The following is a 21,675-nucleotide window of genomic DNA, read 5'->3' as shown; positions in this document are numbered from 1 at the left end:
GAATTTGCCCAAGATCAAATGAGTCATTGGTAAAATTGGATTAGAAACCAGGAATACCGATTTTTAGGTGAAGGGTCTTGGATTTTTACATCATCCTGTTTCTCCTACGTCTTAACTTGGATCCTTAATATTAAAGTGAATAGATAGTTTCACTTTTTAAAATTGAACTATAGTTGGTTTACAATGTTGTGTTAATTTCTGGTGTATAGCAAAGTGATTCAGTTATACATATATATGCATTCTTTTAAATATTCTTTTCTATTATGGTTTATCCCAGGATATTGGATATAGGTCCCTGTGCTTAGATAGCTTCATTTTTGTTCTGAATGTAAATGCCAGGGGGTAGGTGTCATCATTTGAGGTTTCTCGTTAGCAAAAATCCCCATCTAGAGTTTGGGGCTCCTGTGACAACTCCTCAATTCCCATTTTCCATTGATATATATCAATATGTGTGCCCTTCATTTTCATCTTTTCCTTTCCCTGCTAATTTGACTTTTAGGTAGTAGCTGTCACTGAGAGATGTTTACTTCCATCTTGAACCTTGGCCCAGAGGAGGGTTACTGTTACTGTTTCTTCCCCAGCCAGTGTCTGGGTCATGGGCATGAGCCTCACAGGCCCTTTTGTTACCACTTGCTTTCCCAGGAGGTGGCTTGCTGAGGGGTGCCGAGTCCAGTCTCGGAGTGTTACAGAACACTACAGCATCCAGTGAAAAAAAAAAACTCTGCCAGGATGTGGTACAGAGACTTCCTGTTTTCATAGTATTTCGAGGTACACACACTTGGAGTTCTGTGAACAGCAAATGCCCTCATTGAAAAGAAACTTGACTTAACAGCCTTGGGGAGGGACTTTCCACACGGGGAACTCGTGAAAAGCAATCACGTTTCTTCCAATCAGAAAGAGAAGCCTTTCCAATCCAGATGTGGAATCAGATGCCAGCGGTTGTGTTCTTCATACATAAAGACATAAATAAAATGAGAAGAGATGTTTTCTTAGAGTTAGTAACAGACAGTATATTTCTGTGGGAACTCTTCTCCAAACAGATGGTGTAAGGAAAAATCTTTCACAAGACTGTAAACTCTGTGAAGGCAGAGATTTGTGTCTGTTTTACTCACTGCTGCATCCTTAAGTGCCTCTAATGATGCCTATTACATAATAAATGATAGATATTTTGTGGGGATGCTTTTTAACTGAATATACTTGACATATAACACTGTGTAAATTTATGGTGTACAATGTGTTAATTTGATACACTTGTATATTGTAATAGGATTGCTGTTGTGATAATTAGTACCGCTGCCACATTACCATGGGGCTTCCCTGGTGGCTCAATGATAAAGAATTTGCCTGCTAATGCAAGAAACGCAGGTTTGATCCCTCGGATGGGAAGATCCCCTGGAGAAGGAAATGGCAACCCACTTCAGTATTCTTGCCTGGAAAATTCCATGGACAGAGGAGCCTGGCAGGCTATAGTCTATAGGGTCACAAAGAGTCGGATTTGACCGAGTGACTACACAACAGCAACAACAATGTCACATTACATAATTATCCTTTCACTTTATTAAAAGGTCTTTTAAAAAAGATTCCATGCAAGAACCTTCTCAAAGAGTGTGTGTGTGTGTGTGTGTGTAAAATGGATTCCTCATGTTAATTCATTTTTTCTAATCAATATGCCTCTCTTTTTTCTCTTTCTCCCCATGGCTTTTGATTCACTTCTGTTGACTATCCACCCTTTTGACTGGACACCTATAACATCTTCCTGGATCACCACTGAATAATCTACCTCTGGCAACCTGGACTCCCAGGTAAGACAATGCGCTTCCAAAAGTCTTCTCGGTGTAATCCCTGGGCAAATTTTAATAGACCATTGAGAAGCTTACAAAGACATTTTTTAAAAATCTCAAGAGGCAGTAGTTCCCCTGGTTAAAGTTAAATTTGATCTGGTCCCCATAACATTAATTATGTACATACTTATATTATTTGAGGATTTCTATTAATGCTGCAAAAATAGAATTAAAGTTTTGGGAAGTGCTACATATTTGACTTCAGAACTTTCTAGCACGAAGATTCAACATATAACTTTATGTTTTCATGTTGTTATTATTATTTTTATTTTTCACAAGTATTTTTTGCTCATGAGGCTGAGTGCAGTGGAAGAGATACTAGCCTTTCTTCACTGTGTAGGGAAATTAAGTCTTGGTAGGCCAGACATTCTAGATTACTTCTTTCTTGTGGCTGGAATGGAAGAGGATCACACTGGACCCTGGATGGTAAGTCAGCTAATTGTAGGTATCTTGTCTAACAGATCTGATGTCACTAACTACATTACTTTTGTTTTCATCACATTTGCTTCTCCACCAGGCTTCACAACTCACAGAACCAGGGAAGGGGGCCTTAGCCACGCCAAGAACTGATGATAAAAGAGCCATATGTTGCTCCTTAAACAATGATGCAAGGCCTATTGCTATGTCTGCTAGCCACGCTATGAAAATCTCTCTTAACTCACCTCTAAAACCTCAAGACATATTTAATGTAAAGAAATATTCCTCCAAAGAAAATGTCTAGGCTATATAACTCACTATGGGCACACAAGTATTAGCATATTATAATATCCTTTGCTTAGTATAAAACAAAAAGCTATCTAAGCCCATTTGAACTTGCAGGTTAGCAATTGTCTGATGCGCAACTTACCAGTCCTGCCAATATCAGAAATCCACATAGTAGAATTAGTATTTTGTGACTCAAGATATAATATGAAAGCAACTGAGTATTTTTTTAAACGGAGAGACATTGCTTACATTGATGGATGTCTTGCATTTGGGTGGAAGGAACAAGTGATGATTTATGTATCATTTTCTGTGTGCTTTGAATTTTCATCGGTTGGAAGAACATCCACAAAGTCTAATCATTCTTTCTTTTCTTTTTGTTATTTATGTTTCATATATCCTTGATAATATGAAAAATCCCTGTAAATTCCTCCTAGGTCCTTTCAATCAGGCATTTCCGTTTTGGTGATACCACAGTGCTTGGTTTGGTATGGTCTTGGTTTTGGTTTATTGACTTTGGTTTTTTGCTTAGATTGCCATTGCCTGTGTGACAGGGAGTGGGATTAGTTATGACTGAATGGGGGATCTTTCATTCTCAGCCCATAGCCTTTCAGAGGTTTGACTTTCAGCACTGCCCTGTCCCTTTTAGCCCTCTGATTCATAATTTCCCCACTACATGAGAGGAGCTAGTGGGGAACAGAATTAGGGAGCCATCCATGAGCTGTTGCCTTGATGTTTGGAAAGCTGAAAAACAAATGTGATCAAAGCAAAATGGAAAACTTTTATTATTTTAATTCCTCTCTTACCAAGCTCTTGCTAGCACCTGGTTTTACTGTTCCTTTAACAGGTGGAGGATTTTTCAGATTCTAGATGCAGCAAGGTAAGTGACAATGGATTTTGAGTTTAACCAAACCCAAGTGAGCTAGACTACATAGACTCTGCCATTGCCCATTAGTTTCATTTCCATACAATAAATAGTTAAGTTTCCACTTGGATAGATTCTTTCCATGTTTCTTTTTTAGTTTAAAACAGCTGACATGGCCCAGGCATGTAGTCTCAGATCTGAAAGCTGACCTAGTTCAGAAGTGGGGCGAAAGTTCCGGGCCAGCATCCCAGTCGGCCAGTAGGTCACTAGCTTCTTTTCCTTTTTGCTGAAATCGGAAGATACTGTGGAGTGTTCTGTTATGAAGACCCCACCCCACCATCAACAAAGCGTTCTCCACAGCGCTTCAGGTGCACCTGCCTGTCTCTTAGCTGGATGGCGGTTTAAGAAACAACTAGGTCAGCATTTTACTGAAGGGAGATGAATTATTTGAAAGTATCAGGGCTTGTAAAGTATGTACATATGTAGATTTGCAAGGTAGCGTAACCCCATAGGCTAGGGACCTTTGTGACATGAACTCTGCAAGTCTAATCAAACACAGGAAAGTTTCTAACTCCGGGGTGGGGGGCTGGGGTGGGGCTGTTGAGAATGCGACAGAATAGTGTCTTTCCAGGCAATGACTGTTGCCGTGAGCTGTGCCGTCATAATGCCATCAGTGCTGAGGAGGCTGGGAGAATTGTCAGCCATTTTGTAAATGTGGCTCTCCTTGCTTGGCACATGGTTTTCTAAGATCATACTGCTCACCAGTACTGTATTTGGCCTATTCTAGGCTTATTGGCTCCAGAAAGATTTACCAGTGTCTCTACTTTCTCTTCCTACCCATCTATATTATTTGTTCCCTAGCCAGATAAGTTAGGAGGAGCAAAGGTTATAGCCTTTGGATTCTTCTACTAGAGAAGACTCTCAGTGAAATAGAGTAGATTGACCATATCTTAGATACCCAGTTTGGCTTTCAGTAGCTGGGTTTCCATATTCCCATTAGGGTCTCAATGGATTTATTTGACATCTGAGAAGCATAAATTCAGGGTTTAATTCCATAGTCAGGTTATAATTCATCGAGATAAATGGTATAGACACCTAATCACACAATATTAGTACAGGAGGGCATCTGAGCATCATGGATTGGGTGTATCATGGTGGCAAGAGTACTACGTTTTGCTACTAACTAGTGGGGTGATTTTGCTCAATTCCTATGTCTGCTGTGAGCCTTGACTTCCTCATCTGTCAAATAAAACAGAGTGGGTGACCATTAAGATAATAGCCAATTAACCTAAAGACTATTATCCCTATAATTGCTTTCACAGGGAAAATGTTACAAATTTTGTTTTATATTTGTTTTAAATTTTGCTCCATGATAGAATCATCTCTGTCTTAATAGGCTTGCTATATAACAAAACAAGTCATGACTTATTCTTTATTTTTATTATGGGGCTGAGTAGTTTGACCAGAAACTATTGTCAGAGTAATTTACCTGCTTTTAGTTTGTGAGAAAGGAAGAGAAGAACACAGATGGTGCTATGGAAGAGAATCAGCTTTGGTAAACGTCCATGGGAGCCATTTTTAATTCTGGTGGACTGAATGATGTATGAAAACTATTTGCAAAGCTAGCATGTTTTTCGACCACTAGTAAAATAAAGCAACAATTCATTTGGTAATCCCCATTGTACATTTAGTTTTCTAAATATACAAGATTATGATTATCTCTGTCTAATAATTAACAATTTGCATAAATGCTTGCTATTATTTAGTTGTCTGAATGGATTTTCTAATCCAGAGAAAGAAGGGACAATCAGTGGGAGCCATCCCAAATGCCTTGCATTATTGCCACACACATGCACAATTAACAGCGAGGCTAATTGTTTCAGACCAGAACCTCATTTGTGCTTTTATAGACAGCAAAAACATTAACTGCCAGAGCGTTTGCAACTCTCTCTCTCTGTCTCTCTCTCTCTTTTCCCTATAGCCAGCTGTATTATAAGGTCTGCAGTTGGCTGCAAGAAAATTATTTGCCTGGATTTTCAGGGTATCATTTTGTGATGGAGTTTCCAAGCTTCTACTTGAGTTCACGATCAATGCCTTGAACAACCAAAGACTGATTTTTTTAATAATATTTTAACAGTATGCCTCTATAAATTTAAAGAATAAAAGGATGCTGACACATAAACCAGTTCTGCTGCTGCTTTTCCATTCTGCTTCATATTTTGTACCTTTAAAATGATTGGCATTAGACCTGCATATGAGAATTATAAAAAGTCAAGACTGGAGGAGGCCTTTAAAATTACCCTATCAAATTCCCTCACTTTTCAGATGAGTTTGATAGACAGTGATTTGAATATCAATAACAACCACCAAATCAATGATGCCACACTTTTTAAAAAAAACTATCAAACCCTTGGGAGCTATTGTAGTAAAGACATTTGAATGATAACCAGTTTGAAATTATACAACTTCGGCTTCTTTTCCAAAAAGTGAATCCGATTTCTTTAAATGTTCCTTCATAAAGTTAACCTAAACATAGCCATGATGTTGATGGTATATGAGTGAAAGGAGGTGTTCTGTCAAAGTACTTTTGTCAATAGGAGATGCTCAACTGATGTACCAGCTCTCTTCCCCTCATACATGATGATGTCGCTAATGTCAGAATATGGAAGTGTTTCTTCAGTGACTGGGAGTACCGGCTTTTAGAGTCAAACTGTCCTTGGGTCCAATCCCGGTGCTGCCTGTCACTTTCTAGCACTGTGACCTTGAGTCATTTTTTTAGCCTCTACAGACTTTGAATCTTCACATGTAAACACCTTACAGGGTTGTTGCGAGGATTAAATTGAGATCATGCATATCAAGCGCTTAGCACTGTTCCTGGCATATAGTAAACAGTCAATAAGTGGTAATGCTTATTACCACGATTGTCTCACACACCTAGGACCAGTCTCATGCAACACTTACATTTCATCTTATGATGGTCTGGAGCACACGCATATACACCTGTACACATCAGCATATGGTCACGCAGAGTTCAGAAGGATGGCACCCAGAAGACTGCTTTCCAAGATTATCTGTGACATGTTTAAAAATCCAGTGGCTCCTCCAGCTTTACTGTTCTTGAACTCTTTGGTGATTTTGGAACTTTTACACATCTTCTCATTTGAAAGCATTCCTAATTTATCTTGGTTCACCTCCTGTCTTCTTCTCAACACTTCTTAAGTTTCCTTTGTTGGATGTCTTTTACACACACATGAGTGTGTGCACACATGTGCACGCACACACACACACAGCCTCTCCCCCTCCCACCCCGCTCCTTTCAGTGGAGCAATTCCCAAGGTCCTGTCATTGATCTGTTTCTCTTCTCTTGCTGTGTGCTCATTCTGGGTAATTTCATCTCCTGACATAGCTTCACCTTTCACCTCTACACTAATGATTCCTAAATTGACCTCTCCTTAACTTATTCCGGAGCTCCAGGCTAGCTCCAATTTCCAATTGCTTGCTGAGCATCTCCAGGGCAGGATATCCTAGGAGGCTGAAGTGTAGTCTGGCTTTTGTCATCCTGCCTCAGGAATGCAGATGGGGGAATCTAGCTTTGAGAAGTATTAAGGGTCAAAAACAAGGAAGACGTGCTGAGCATTCATCTGAGCAGAAGTAAAAGTAGTCTAAGTTAGAAAAGTGGTTCACACTGAGTTTCCATGGAAAGCATAACAAGTCAATTGTGAATTTCTATGATTATGAACTGGAGATATAACTTGGCAGTTGAAACTTTCAAAGGTATATATTTTCCAGGGAGAAGAAACAGTTCTCCTAAGTGAAAATTGAGATCAATTTTTAAGTGTTGGTAGTTTGGTATGTTTGAGGAAAGGTTAATTAAAATGATCTTTCTTGGGACAGTCTGTATGGTTAATCTTGCTGCAGTGTTTTGTTATACAAACATACGTGCCCAGAGGAAGGATAATGCCTTCATCCTGAAGGATGAACATGTGGGAATTTTGAGAGCACTACGTGTATAGACACATACACACGGGCTGGGTCAGACATGCCTGACATATTGAATGTGTGAAAATAATTCTATCACATGGTAGATTGATTTTTTTCTTTTATTTATTCTGCAAATATTTACTGGACACCTTCCAGATGCCATGCTGTCTGTGGAACAATGGGCTGTCAATACAGAATGTGTAGTGTCTTTGTCCTGAAGTGTCTAATACAGTTTTCTTTAGTTATATGCAAGTGCATTGAGAGTTTAATTTGGTCTTGAAATATCTGCAGTGTATGACAAGTTATTCAAAGACTATAACCTTGCTGAAAATCATAATGACAAAAGAGGACTTAAGGAAAATAAGGCACTGCTAAAGTGGGAAAAGAATGTGCATAAATTCAAATTTATTTTACTTTTACTTCCATTTTATTTTACTTCCTTTAAATTTAGTAAATATTGAATTACTTTGGTATTTTACATTTCAAGTTGGCTTTCAGTGTTCTAGGCCAGAGTAAGAATAATTATGTCTGACCTAAAACTTAATTAGAGCAAAGAGATAAACAAATCTTGGTTAATAGTATTGTTGCATAGTATTGTTGCCTAGTCTTGTTAGAATAATTCTTTGTAAATGAGCTATCCTTACAGAAACTACAGACCTAGGTTATAACTTTAGCACTGGGAACAATATTCCTTATGAAGGAAGGTGACCTCGTTCCCCCATTTCCCAAATTAAGTGCAGTCCCCCCAGTTGAATTACCACCTATGGAATATGCAGAGGTCATCAGACCCTCCAAAAGGTAATGGTCTAGAAAACGGGGTGAGTTCCTTGCCTTCCTGGTGCACACCAGCTTATTCTTTAGAAATCTGGCATGGCCCTTTGTTTGCAAGTCTTGTATCAAGTATTGTCAGTCCCAGCTGTTAATTTCAAAGTTCACTTCAAGGTTACTCTCAGGTCCCAAAGATCCCTCATTGCATTTGTAATCTTGAAAACCAAACTTGAGGCCCCAAAAGTCCTCCTATGGATATGCAGATGGCACTATTCCCCTTTTATTGTGCCAGCACCCCCTTTATGACCTCTGTGGCACAAAAGCTCTCATAATAATGGTGCATGTATTGATCAAAATTCCTATTTCTCTTGCCTTAAATGAGCTAGAGATGTTGATGTACTTCTCTTATTCTGACTGAAAGTAAGAATAATCAAAACATCCTTGAATTTATAATCTTGGATGTCTTTATCCTCACAGCTTTCATCAGTTGTAGTCTAACTTCTATTTATTCATTCAAAATGTATCTACTGAGCACTTACTATGTTCCACGCACTGTTCTAGGCACTGGGGACAATAAACATGCAAGGTTTCTCCTCTTGTGTTTCTTAAGGGATGTAAGTATACATGAATGGGTGTGTGCACACATATTAGAGGGAAATAGAAAGTAAACAATATACAAGTAAATGAACAAACTAATCTCAGAGAGTGATAAATGTCATGAAAAAAATAAAAGTGGACAGAGAATGATTGGATGGATGGAGAGTGATCCACATGATTTTGCTCTTTGCTTTTATAGATTTCATACAGATTTCGCTAACACTTTGCCTGGGCCTTTTGGTTTCCTCTATTTCATACTTTCCTAGTTTCAGTACCAGTTCTCATTTTTCTGCTTCTTGCTGCTCTGTCATTAGGACCGCCTCCCCTTAGCTCATCCTGAAGTATAACCCAGAGTGTGCTCCTTATTAAACTCCTGTTCCATACTTTTCTAATCTTCTTCAGCATTAGAATTTGGCAGATTCACCTACTTCCTGTCATAGAATGTGAATAGGTCTAACTAACCCTTAGGGATATTTCTCTTGATTACTCACAGCATTTTTGTTACTCAAAACAGACTACCTTTTGAAAGAAAAACACAAGTATGAAAGGTTAGTAATTGTGGTGGCATTTGGTGTTGCCCATTTCTGTAGTGGCAAGAGCCCTGGCTTGAGAATTGGAAGACCATTGTCTCACTGCTATAGGACCTTAGCCATGGCACTTCCTTTCTCTGAGCCTGTATCTTCATGTATAAAAGCAGTGTTCAAAGTAGATGATCCCTGGGTTCTTTTAGTTCTGCTGCTGCTGCTAAGTGGCTTCAGTCATGTCTGATTCTGTACGACCCCAGAGACGGTAGCCCACCAGGCTCCCCCGTCCCTGGGATTCTCCAGGCAAGAACACAGGAGTGGGTTGCCATTTCCTTCTCCAATGCATGAAAGTAAAAAGTGAAAGTGAAGTCACTCAGTCATATCTGACTCTTAGCAACCCCATGGACTGCAGCTTCTTTTAGCTCTAAAGTGGTACAATAAGTTGTTTTCAGAGACGTGGTCTAAGATCTCTTTCCAACATTCTGTTTAATTCTGTCAAGTGGATGTGTAGGAACATTTTCCAGTGTATCAGAATTGCTTAGATTAAGCATAAGTTTTCCAGGAAAAGCCAGCTTTACAATTTTTGTAAACATCACAAGAAGTTAAAACGTTGCTTATTGTTTTAACCTCCACCAGCCAGGGCAACATTTCAACACCACAGATGCAACTCTCAACTTCTTATGAGAATATCTGAAAATTCGCTGTCTTTTCAGATTGCCCACAGGAAATCTTCAAGAAGAACCAAATGCTACTAAAATGAAGGAAGGCATTCTAAGTTGGCTTCACAATGACATGGCGTAGGCCTTGCCCTCTAATGTGTCAGGTGCCAAGAAAAGTGTCTTAACTCTTAGAGCGCCACTCAAGGTTCTTGCAGCCATGGCAGAGCTGTCTGCCTCAGCAACTCGCCAAAGCCCAGTTAGGAACCAAAGTTGGAAAGTTAGCCTTCCCTAACTTCCTCACACCTTCCCTACATCTGCTGCGCTGGGCTTTGTGGGAGAAGATGGGGAAGCAGGAAAGGTGGGCTTGGACAACTAGAAGAGGAAGAGCTAGAAAGTCACCAACATCTGAAATACCCTTGCTGTGCCCTTCTATGTTACCACTGTTCCATAATTTCAGATACCTGCCATGTTCTAAACACAAGAATCAGGGAATTCCCTGGTGGTGTAGTGGTTAAGGCTTCCAGTGTCAGGGGTGTGGGTTCGATCCCTGGTTGGGGAGCTAACATCCCCCACACCTCTCTGTGAAGAAACCAAAACATAAAACAAAAGCAATGTTGTTACAAATTAAATAAAGACTTTAGAAATGGTCCACATCAAAAACATCTTTTAGAAAGTAAAATAAATATAAGAATCAGCTCCATGATTAGATTTTAGGAATTCATTCTTTTCCAGAGAAAAGCCGGCCATGATTTTGTGGTCAGAGAGTCTGAAGAAGATCCAAGAGGGTTTAGAAACTCCAAAGAAGTGCATCTCTGATCTACTTTTGCAGGATATTGACATTGAAGAATTGGGCTTAAGGAAAGAGATGAGTGAAACAGCACAGGGAGCTCCTGTATGGCTCTCATTTAAAAGCCTGTGAAGTTGTGCCGATGAGGAAATAGATCCTCACCAAGACAACGACCTATCTAAGCACACCCAGCTAGTTTTTGGCAGACTCAGGACTACAAATCAGGTCAACTGCATCCCCTCTGGTGCCTTGATTTGGAATTACCTATGCTACCTGGGAATTATGCTTGCTTGTCTGCTTGGTTTTGCTATTTAATTCTTGGTGCTACTTTTGTTCACAGCATTTGTAATTCATTATTCTCAAAGAATTTTATCAATGAAAGTAGGCAAAATCCCTTAGCAATAGGTAAAGTGCATGTATTTTGGAGGCTTTGGGGCAGCTGATAGTCCAAGGTCACCAAGAGGAGAGAGTAGCTGGATTGGAAATACAGCCTGCAATGCAAGATTCAGTTGAAATAAATGAAGACAGGGCTATAGACTGGGGCTCCACAGTTAAATGTATACATCATTTCTTTTTTTATGTATTATTTCTTTAATGCTCATTCTTAATTATAGCTCTAGCCCTTTCTCCATCAAAAGAGTTAAATGTCTTTTAATATTGGTTCTCAGGACTTTGAATCCTTTCCAGGTGTGTTTGTTGCTTTATCTTTCTATTTCACTCTTCTAGGTGGGCTTCTGTTTTGCATGCAATATTTTCCATTAGTTTGGTCTCACTGCCTTGTCCAGAGCATTTGTAGCACAACTATATATCATAGGAGATCTTATGAGCACATAAAATGGAGAACACTATTTCACAAGGTAGGAATTACTAGATTATTTCTGTTCCCCTTCCAGAGTTGAAATATTTCCTATTTGGCAAATAGCCTTTCTTCGAAATCCTAAAATTGCACCTAGGAAAAAAATGACTGTCACCAAGCCACCATGGGGCTTCCTGTCCCTTCACTTTCATTGGCTTAGCGTCCAATTTACTGCACTGATTTTCCCGGACAGCTCAGCATCACCTCGTCAGCCAGACACTGCAGTTATAAAGGGGCTTTATCAAGGCCTGATACAGTTTGAAAACTTTTCAACTTTCAGAATTTTGGCCGTGGGTATGCCAGACAGCATGTGTGAATGGGATTTGGTAGCTCGTTGGTCTTTTTCTCATGGCTTTTACAATTTGCAACTTGATTTTTGCTCGCCATGGGGCACCGTTTACCTTCTCTTCTCTGGGAGCTCTTGTTCATTTGTCAGGAGCCCTAAGAGAAGGCTGCTCAGGTACAGCTGTGGAATGTCAGAATCATTCTAAACGGGCATAAATGAGCCTTTAAATGGCCTTTACTGATTGTTCCTATATTAAAATGTAAATGCACATAAGACTTTATGAGGAGCCTGTGCATAGTCTTTCTCCAATTTTTTCATATGAATTGATTTGACAATGTCAGAGATGATGCATGAGGCAAAATAAAGAGTTTCTTAAGCCCATTACAGCTTGTTTGCATGAAAAGGAGTAAAAGCTACAAGGAAGAAAGGAACATTAAGTGATACTTTTGGCTGGAGTCATTTTCTGACTCCCAAACGCATTTTAGACCATAACCTAGCTTCTGAACCTATGCAGGCGAAAGTGATTACATGGATGTTCTTTTGCTCAAATAACCTTTCTTGACTAATTAAAGGGAATTAATTTCTGGTTATGCAGGAAACACTGAGGGATTTCTGAAATTCATAAGAGTGAAATTAACTAAGACCTAAAAATTAATTAGTTATAAGTGCTGGTATGTTTTATGAGAAAATGAAATAAGATGGGAGGATAAGAGCTCTGAATGAAGATTCCCTGAAAACCACAGAATGTTATATCATTGAAGAACCATGTGGTTTAATACTCGGAGATCATAAAACCCCATGTTAAGCGCTTCTCAAGGAAAGTTCCATTAGACTCATCTATTCCTTTCTGTATGACGCCTTCAGTGTCAATTTTACAATGCTACTGAAATATATGTATATGTATAAGGGAAAGTGAAAGTTGCTGTCGTGTCTGACTCTTTGCGACCCCATGGACTATACAGTCCATGGAGTTCTCCAGGCCAGAATACTGGGGTGGGTAGCCTTTCCCTTCTCCAGGGGATCTTCCCAACCCAGGGATCGAACCCAGGTCTCCTGCATTGCAGGCAGATTCTTCACCAACTGAGCCACCAGGGAAGCCCATGTACATGTATAATTGAATCAGTTTGCCATACACCTGAAACTAACACAACATTGCAAGTCAACTATACTTCAATTTAAAAATCTATTTGCCAGTTTTTAAAGGCAGGTAGAATGGTGAATGGAGAAGGAAATGGCAACCCACTCCAGTACCCTTGCCTGGAAAATCCCATGGACAGAGGAGCTCGATAGGCTGCCGTCCATGGGGTCGCCAAGAGTCAGACACAACTGAGCCGCTTCACTTTCACTTTCAGAATGGTGAAATCTAGCTTCAAAATAAGTGGAGTTTATAAAGAATATTCTGCTGCTGCTGCTGCTAAGTGGCTTCAGTCGTGTCCGACTCTGTGCGACCCCATAGACAGCAGCCCATTAGGCTCCTCTGTCCCTGGGTTTCTCCAGGCAAGAATACTGGAGTGGGTTGCCATTTCCTTATTCTAGGAGAACCTTAAATGCAAGACCAGTCTAAGTCAGGATAGTCATCAGCTGACCTGTTGTAAGAAGCTAGCCTTGATTTTCTTTTTTTCTTCCTTTTTGCAACACCAGCTCCATTTCTAGCAGCAACTGCAACTGAGCCAAAAGCAGATTCGTTGCCTGTTTATGCTGCTGGTGCTGCTGCTAAGTCGCTTCAGTCGTGTCTGACTCTGTGTGACCCCATAGACGGCAGCCCACCAGGCTTCCCTGTCCCTGAGCAGAGGATTAAGCTAGCCCTGTCTTCTGGGAGCTTCTAATCTAAACCAGACAATAAACTGGAAACCATATCCATCACACCTTATATGCTCATTTCCTTTCTCATATTAATTCAAAGAAAACAGAAAGTGGCAAGTCACATTCTCCAGGGTTTGTGAAACCTCTGGAGAGTATTCTTTCTCTGTTTTTGTGACTTTTCAAGTTGAAAGCTATTTTGTATGTAGTATGCTATAGATTGTAGTATTATTTTTAAAACTGGGGATGAGAAAGCCAGCAATATTCTTTCTTTTTGTTTTTTTACTGTCAACAAGTTGCATTACAAAAGTAGGGATCAAATTAAAAGTGGATTCTCGATTTGCCATGGGGAAATATGCACGGTATTTCAAATACTGTAAGGTCAGGGTCAACTTGGGATAGAAGAGGTAGCATAAAAAATTAATTTGGGATACTTGCCTTGAGATATTTCTGAGTTATAATAATCCCACAGGTGAAAGCAAATCTATGGAATAATTCAGGTGCTTGGTTTGACCTTTTTAGCAAAAGGAGATATACCAAGACATGACCAAAGCTTGGAGCTGAGGCAATGCAGTTAATTAATGGGGGTTGACGAGTTATATTATAGAGATGTGAACCTTTATGAGAACATGTTGTAAAAGTAAGGCATGTGCCAAGCCAACACCAGTTTCCCAAGGATTATGTATAGCAGACAGTGACAGACAGAGAAGCAGAAATGCAGAGATATGCTACTGTATATAAAATGGATACTAATGAGAACCTACTTCCCTGTATACCCCAGGGAACTCTACTCAGTGCTCTGTCATAACCTAAATGGGAAGGAAATCCAGAAAAGAGGGGATATATGTGTATATATAACTGATTCACTTTGTTATACCATAGAAACTAACATAACATTGTAAATGAACTATACTCACATAAAAACTCATTAAAAAAAGAAATGCAGAGATAGAGTACATTTTTAATTATATTTTTATTTTTTATATTTTTTTCTAATATGGTTTATCATAGGATATATTAAAATGTATGTGTGTATATATATATATTTAACTGAATCACTTTGCTGTGATTAATACAACATTGTAAATCAACTATACTTCAGTTTTTAAAAATAAAAACAAAGGAAGTCAAACAAGGTAGCAAGATGCTGAGTCAAGGTACGTCCCTGGTGGTCCAGTGGTTAAGGATCTGCCCTGCAATGCAAGGGGCACAGATTTGATCTCTGGTCCGTGAACTAAGATCCCACATACTGCAGGACAGCTAAGTCCATGCTCCTCAATGAAAGATCGTACAAGATGCAATATATGGCAAAACCAATACAATATTGTAAAGTTAAAAAATAAAATTAAATTAAAAAAAAGAAAAAAAAGATGTAATTAAGACCTGACACAGTCAAATAAATGAATAAGTATTTTTTTTTAAAGAAGCTGAGTCATAGACGGACAAAGACCAAGAATTGAAAATCAGCCAACCTAGAATTAAAATTCCAATTCTGCTGTTAAATTCACTCTGCGACTTTGGTTAAGTCACTTTTCCTTGGGCCTCGGTTTCCCCATTATAAGATGAAGGAGTGTGCTAGAAGGTGACTCCATAGAACTTACCAGCCCTTTAATTCTGCTTTTGGGTTCTAAGGAAATGAACAGGCCAGGCAGGTGGGTGGGTAGAAAATACACACAGGCAGGCATGCAGACAGACAGACAGACTGATGGCAAACACACCTCTGCTAGCTTCACAAAAATAGGACAGTATTCTACTGGGCCAATGGACATTGAATCACCAAGCGGACCAGCCAGATCCACAGACATGTGTCCTTACTTTTGATACTGCCATGATGATCTGAGGAATTGGCAGGTTTCCTCTGCCCGGCCCTGAGCAAGCTTCCTGACAGTCAGGTTGAGTCATTTTCTGACTCAAAATGGCTGTCTTTCTTTCCTCTACAGGCTCAGAAGAGTAGCTAGCTGTGTGAAGATCTGTAAATGACCTCTCATACCCAAATGGAAGGAGAACGCAGATGTCAGGCTTTGTATGTCTCACCATTACTTCAGCTCCCCCAGCAGAACCTTCTGTGGGGGTAGGGCATGTAGGGAGTGGCTAGTACCACTTGCAGATGAGGAAACTCAAATAACCTACCATGGATCTTCTTGCCCAACTCTGTTTGCATACCTCTCTTTCTGAAGCTCAGTGGATAGTTTGGAACACACTGTGCTCTCCAGGCTTTCAATTTTTACCACTTTTAAACTTTTGTGAATCTAGTTTGTGGGGTTGGGGAACTGATGAGAATAAGTAGTACTTGTCAAGCTCCCAGCAGCTAGCAAATGACTTTAGTAAGGACAGAACCCAGTACCTGGAAGACAAAGTGAGTGGAGCCAAAAATGATGCTCCAAACAGTAGTACAACCTGTAGTTGGCTGATTTGCCTTTCATTGATTTTTGCAAGAAACAAAATACTGTGATTTTCTTGGGCTTACGATTTACCAACTCCCCCTAAAATAATACCCCAAAAGCTTAGCTTGAGGGTGAGTGGCCTTATGGTAGGTTCCCCTCCAAATGAATTTGATTGAATGCTGGTCTCTCTGTGGCATCTAAGATTCCATTTTGAGTTTATCCAGATCTTCATATTCTGATGCTTGTACATGTTAGAAGAAAAGAAACTTAATCAAAAATGTGTTTCTTCAGTGAAAGATACCTCATCAGGAAAACAGAGTCTACGCTGCACATCAATATTTTATATATATATATATATATTTTTTTTTTTTTGGCCATGCCACATGGCTTATGGGATCTTAGTTCCCCAACCAGGGATGGAACCCGCACATGGAGTCTTCATTAATGGACCACAATGAAAGTCCCAATATTGTACTTTCTTAAGCAGCTTTGTCATCACTACAACTTCCACTTTATCAGGCCAAACAATCTCAAACAGTCTTGAGAATGAAGGCCAGGATGAGCACCATGTGAGAAAGAAGGTGAGGAGGCCAAACTGGCTTTAGGCAAGGATTCTTCTTACACTATTGAGAAGGCAATGGCACCCCACTCCAGTACTTTGCCTGGAAAATCCCATGGACAGAGGAGCCTGGTGGGCTGCAGTCCACGGGGTCGCTAAGAGTCGGACATGACTGAGCTACTTCACTTTCACTTTTCACTTTCATGCACTGGAGAAGGAAATGGCAACCCACTCCATTGTTCTTGCCTGGAGAATCCCAGGGACGGGGGAGCCTGGTGGGCTGCCGTCTATGGGGTCGCACAGAGTCGGACACGACTGAAGCGACTTAGCAGCAGCAGCAGAAGCATTCTTTCACTAAGTGGCTGATGATGTCAGTTGAATCACATGGACCCTGCTTGGAGAGGATGCTGAAAGGCTGGGGGCAGGCTTGGCTTCCATATGCATTGCCAGTCTGAACTCTCCCCTGATCTCCAGACTCATATAACCAACTTCTTAGCCCAGATTTCCTCTGAAGAGTAATGGTATCTCAAACTTGACCTGCCCCAAAACAAATTCCTGACTTTCCCCCCAAAACTTGTTCCTCTCAGAATCTTTTCCACCTCAGTAAATGGAAATTCTGCTCCCCATATCCTCAGTATATCTTTCATGTGTCTTTTTCTCTCCCAGGTTACATCTAATCCATTAGCCTTCAAAATATATTGGTAATCTGACCACCCTCATCATCGTCTCCTCTGCCATCCCCCTCTAAGCTACCATCATTTCTTTTTATTTATTTATTTATACTGAAGTATAATTGATTTACAATGTTATATTAGTTTCAGGTGTACAGCAAAATGATTTACTTTTATATATGCTGTGCTGTGCTTAGTCACTCAATCATGTCCAACTCTGTGCGACCCCATCAATTGTAGCCTGCCACTCTCCTCTGTCCATGGGGATTCTCCAGGCAAGAACAATGGAGTGGGTTGCCATACCATCCTCCAAGGGATCTTCCCAACCCAGGGATCTAACCCAGGTCTCCTGTATTGCAGGCAGATTCTTTACTGTCTGAGCCACCAGGGAAGCACTTAGTTATATATACATACATATATATCTATTCTTTGTCCTCGGTTATTACAAGATATTGGATGTTGTTCCCTGTGCTATACAATAGGAACTTGTTTATTTATTTTATATAGAAGCTTTTCTCAGTGATCAGTGCAAAGACATAGAAGAAAACAATAGAATGGGAAAGACTAGACATCTCTTCAAGAAAATTAGAGATACCAAGGGGACATTTCATGCAAAGATGGGCTCAATAAAGGACAGAAATGGTATGGACCTAACAGAAGCAGAAGATATGAAGAAAAGGTGGCAAGAATACACAGAAGAACTATAAAAAAAGATCTTCACGACCCAGATAATCATGATGGGGTGATCACTCACCTAGAGCCAGACATCCTGGAATGTGAAGTCAAGTGGGCCTTAAGAAGCATCACTATGAACAAAGCCAGTGGAGGTGATGGAATTCTAGTTGAACTATCTCAAATCCTGAAAGATGATGCTGTGAAAGTGCTGCACTCAATATGCCAGCAAATTTGGAAAACTCAGCAGTGGCCACGGGACTGGAAAAGGTCAGTTTTCATTCCAGTCCCTAAGAAAGGCAATGCCAAAGAATGCTCAAACTACTGCACAATTTCACTCATCTCACAAGCTAGCAAAGTAATGCTCAAAATTCTCCAAACATCCGCTGGATCATGGAAAAGGCAAGAGAGTTCCAGAAAAACATCTATTTCTGCTTTATTGACTATGCCAAAGCTTTTGACTGTGTGGATCACAACAAACTGTGGAAAATTCTGAAAGAGATGGGAATACCAGACCACCTGACCTGCCTCCTAAGAAATCTGTATGCAGGTCAGGAAGCAACAGTTAGAACTGGACATGGAACAATAGACTGGTTCCAAATCAGGAAAGGAGGACTTCACGGCTGTATATTGTCATCCTGCTCATTTAACTTCTATGCAGAGTACATCATGAGAAACGCTGGGCTGGAAGAAGCACAAGCTGGAATCAAGATTGATGGGAGAAATATCAATAACCTCAGATATGCAGATGACACAACCCTTATGGCAGAAACGGAGGAAGAACTAAAGAGCCCTTGATAAAAGTGAAAGAGGAGAGTGAAAATGTTGGCTTTAAGCTCAACATTCAGAAAACAAAGATCATGGCATCTGGTCCCATCACTTCATGGCAAATAGATGGGGAAACAATGGAAACAGTGAGAGATTTAACTTTTCTGGGCTCCAAAATCACTGCAGATGGTGATTGCAGCCATGAAATTAAAAGACGCTTACTCCTTGGAAGAAAAGATATGATCAACCTAGATAGCATATTCAAAAGCAGAGACATTACCTTGCCAAGAAAGGTCTGTCTAGTCAAAGCTATGGTTTTTCCAGTAGTCATGTATGGATGTGAGAGTAGGACTATAAAGAAAGCTGAGTGCTGAAGAAGTGATGCTTTTGAACTGTGATGTTGGAGAGGACTCTTGAGAGTCCCTTGGACTGCAAGGAGATCCCACCAGTCCATCCTAAAGGAAATCAGTCCTGAATGTTCATTGGAAGGACTGATGTTGAAGCTGAAACTCCAATACTTTTGCCATCTGATGCAAAGAGCTGACTCATTTGAAAAGACCCTGATGCTGGTAAAGATTGAAAGCAAGAGGAGAAGGGGATGACAGAGGATGAGACGGTTGGATGGCATCACCGACTTGATGGACATGAATTAGAGTAAACTCCAGGAGTTGGTGATGGACAGGGAGGCCTGGCATGCTGCAGTCCACGGGGTCGCAAAGAGTCAGACACGACTGAGTGACTAAACTGAGTGACTGAGTGTGTATCTATCAATCCCAAACTCCTAATTTATCCCTCCCGAACTCCCTTTCCTTTTTGGTAACCACAAGTTTGTTTTCTGTGTCTGTGAATCTATTTCTACTTTATAAATAAGTTCATTTATATTACTTTTTTAGATTCCACATATGAGTGATATCATGTGCTATTTGTCTTTCTGTGTCTGACCTACTTCACGCAGTACGACAATCTCTAGGTCCATCCATGTTGCTGCATTATTTTGTTCTTTTTTATGGCTGAGTAATATTCCATTGTGTATAAGCACCACATCTTCTCTATCTATTTCTCTGTTGATGGACATTTAGGTTGCTTACATTTCTTGGCTATTGTAAATAGTGCTGCTGTGAACATTGGGGTGCATGTAACTTATCACATTAGTTTTTGTCTTTTCCAGTTATATGCCCAGGAGTAGGATTGCTGGATCACCTGGTAGTTCTATTTTTAGTTTTTAAAGGAACTTCCGGACTGTTTTCCATAACAAGCCACCATCATTTCTTCCATGGGCCCCTGTAAAAAGCTGGTTCCCTTGCTTCCACCATGGTCCCCTACAGCCTGTTTTCCATGCAGCGACCAACCTGATGATCCTTTTAAAATGTTAATTCACATTTTGTCACTCCTTTGTTCAAAATCTGATAGTGGCACTCCATCTCACGAATAATACAATAATGAAGCCTTTCCGTGGCCTGCAAGGGCTTGCATCGCCTGGTTCTTGTTTTCTCTCTGACTTCATATTTTATTGCTCTGGCCTGTGACCTTCCTTCTCTAATCACACCTTTCTCCTAGCTTCACTCTATACCAGGTCTGCTGCTACCTCAGGGCCTTTGCACTTGCTCCTGCCTTGGCCTGGAAAGCTCTTCCTCTAGATATTTGCAGGGCTTGGTGGTTAAATTCAATCATGTCTCTCCTCAGATGTCACAGGAGTGAGATTGCCAAAAAGTCTGATTTTTAAAAAGAGGTCACTAGACTTGGTTGTCAGGCCATCGCTGATGAGAGCAACTGCAGTCAAATGGTGGAAGAGGAGATGGGTTAGTTTCTAACCACGTGCATCCCTACCTAGATTGTGTACTGTGGGGTTCAGCACTGTTGTCTCATTGATCTTTGTGTCTCCCGTGTCCGGTCTAATGCCTGAAACCCAGTAGGTTTTCAGTCAGTGTTTGTGGAATGAAGGCAGGAGTCTTGTTTTTAAAAAATCAATCACATTAAAATACATTAAATTACTGAATGTTGTGATGGCTGCCTCAGTTTTCTTCAGGGAACATGGTTGTAAAATAAGACCTGTACATTCATTGCAGACCCAGTCCTTGAGTACCTACACGTGACATGGTGTTAAACACGTGACTTAGAGGTTTTCAGTGTGCACAGAGTTCCGTACTGGAGGCTGAGACCATCTTAAGTCTCTTAGGGAGGTGAGACAGTCTGCTTGTGTACTAAGTAGCTCACTTCCCTTTTAAAAAAATATCTTTTATTTTTAAATTTTTGACCACACTCTGCAGCATCTGGGACCTTAGTTCCCTCACCAGGAATTGAATTCCATGCCTGCTGCATTGGAAGGCAGAGTCTTAACTGACAGGGCAGCCCCTCGTTTTCTTTTAAAATTGCTTTTTTAGAGAGACTAGAAGTGTTATTTAAACTCAAAAGCTATCGTTGGAGTTAAGCAAAATCTTACTGATTTTAAGGGAGAAGGCAATGGCATCCCACTCCAGTACTCTTGCCTGGAAAATCCCATGGATGGAGGAGCCTGGTAGGCTGCAGTCCATGGGGTCGCTGAGAGTCGTACACAACTGAGCAACTTCCCTTTCACTTTTCACTTTCATGCATTGGAGAAGGAAATGGCAACCCACTCCAGTGTTCTTGCCTGGAGAGTCCCAGGGACCGGGGAGCCTGGTGGGCTGCCGTCTTTGGGGTCGCACAGAGTCGGACACGACTGAAGTAACTTAGTAGTAGTAGTAGTACTGATTTTAAGAGTGTTCATATAGTTTACAATCAGCTGGTGGTTAAAAAAAATACATGTAATGTAGATGCCCCCCAACGATTTTAATTGGGTTCAGCCTTCACCTCCTTTATCTCCCCTCCTTTATTTAAGCATGGCCTTCCTGCTTACACACTGCTGTTCTTTTCAAGCTCTGTCCTCCAAGATCCTTCCCTGAATGCCAGTTAGAGAATCTTGGCCTTCTCTGAAAC

General features: G+C 40.4%; 1 protein-coding gene across 6 annotated transcripts in view; it reads left to right on the top strand.

Moving 5' to 3' along the window:
- The window catches only part of HS6ST2 (heparan sulfate 6-O-sulfotransferase 2), a 397,215-nt gene that overhangs the window by 310,671 nt on the left and 64,869 nt on the right, over positions 1 to 21,675 (top strand). For 4 of the 6 annotated variants that reach the window (XM_044937422.2, XM_025277118.3, XM_044937420.2 and 1 more), the window contains exon 3: positions 3,391 to 3,423. The exons of the other annotated variants lie outside the window; for them this stretch is intronic. In XM_044937422.2, the coding sequence (XP_044793357.1) occupies positions 3,391 to 3,423 (33 nt within the window). The remainder of the gene's footprint in view (positions 1 to 3,390; positions 3,424 to 21,675) is intronic. 6 annotated transcript variants of the gene reach the window in all.

The sequence above is a fragment of the Bubalus bubalis genome, chromosome X (genome assembly GCF_019923935.1).
Source record: "Bubalus bubalis isolate 160015118507 breed Murrah chromosome X, NDDB_SH_1, whole genome shotgun sequence".
Lineage (NCBI taxonomy): Eukaryota > Metazoa > Chordata > Mammalia > Artiodactyla > Bovidae > Bubalus > Bubalus bubalis.
Note: the sequence above shows the minus strand (reverse complement) of the source record. Positions and strands in the feature narration are given on the sequence as shown.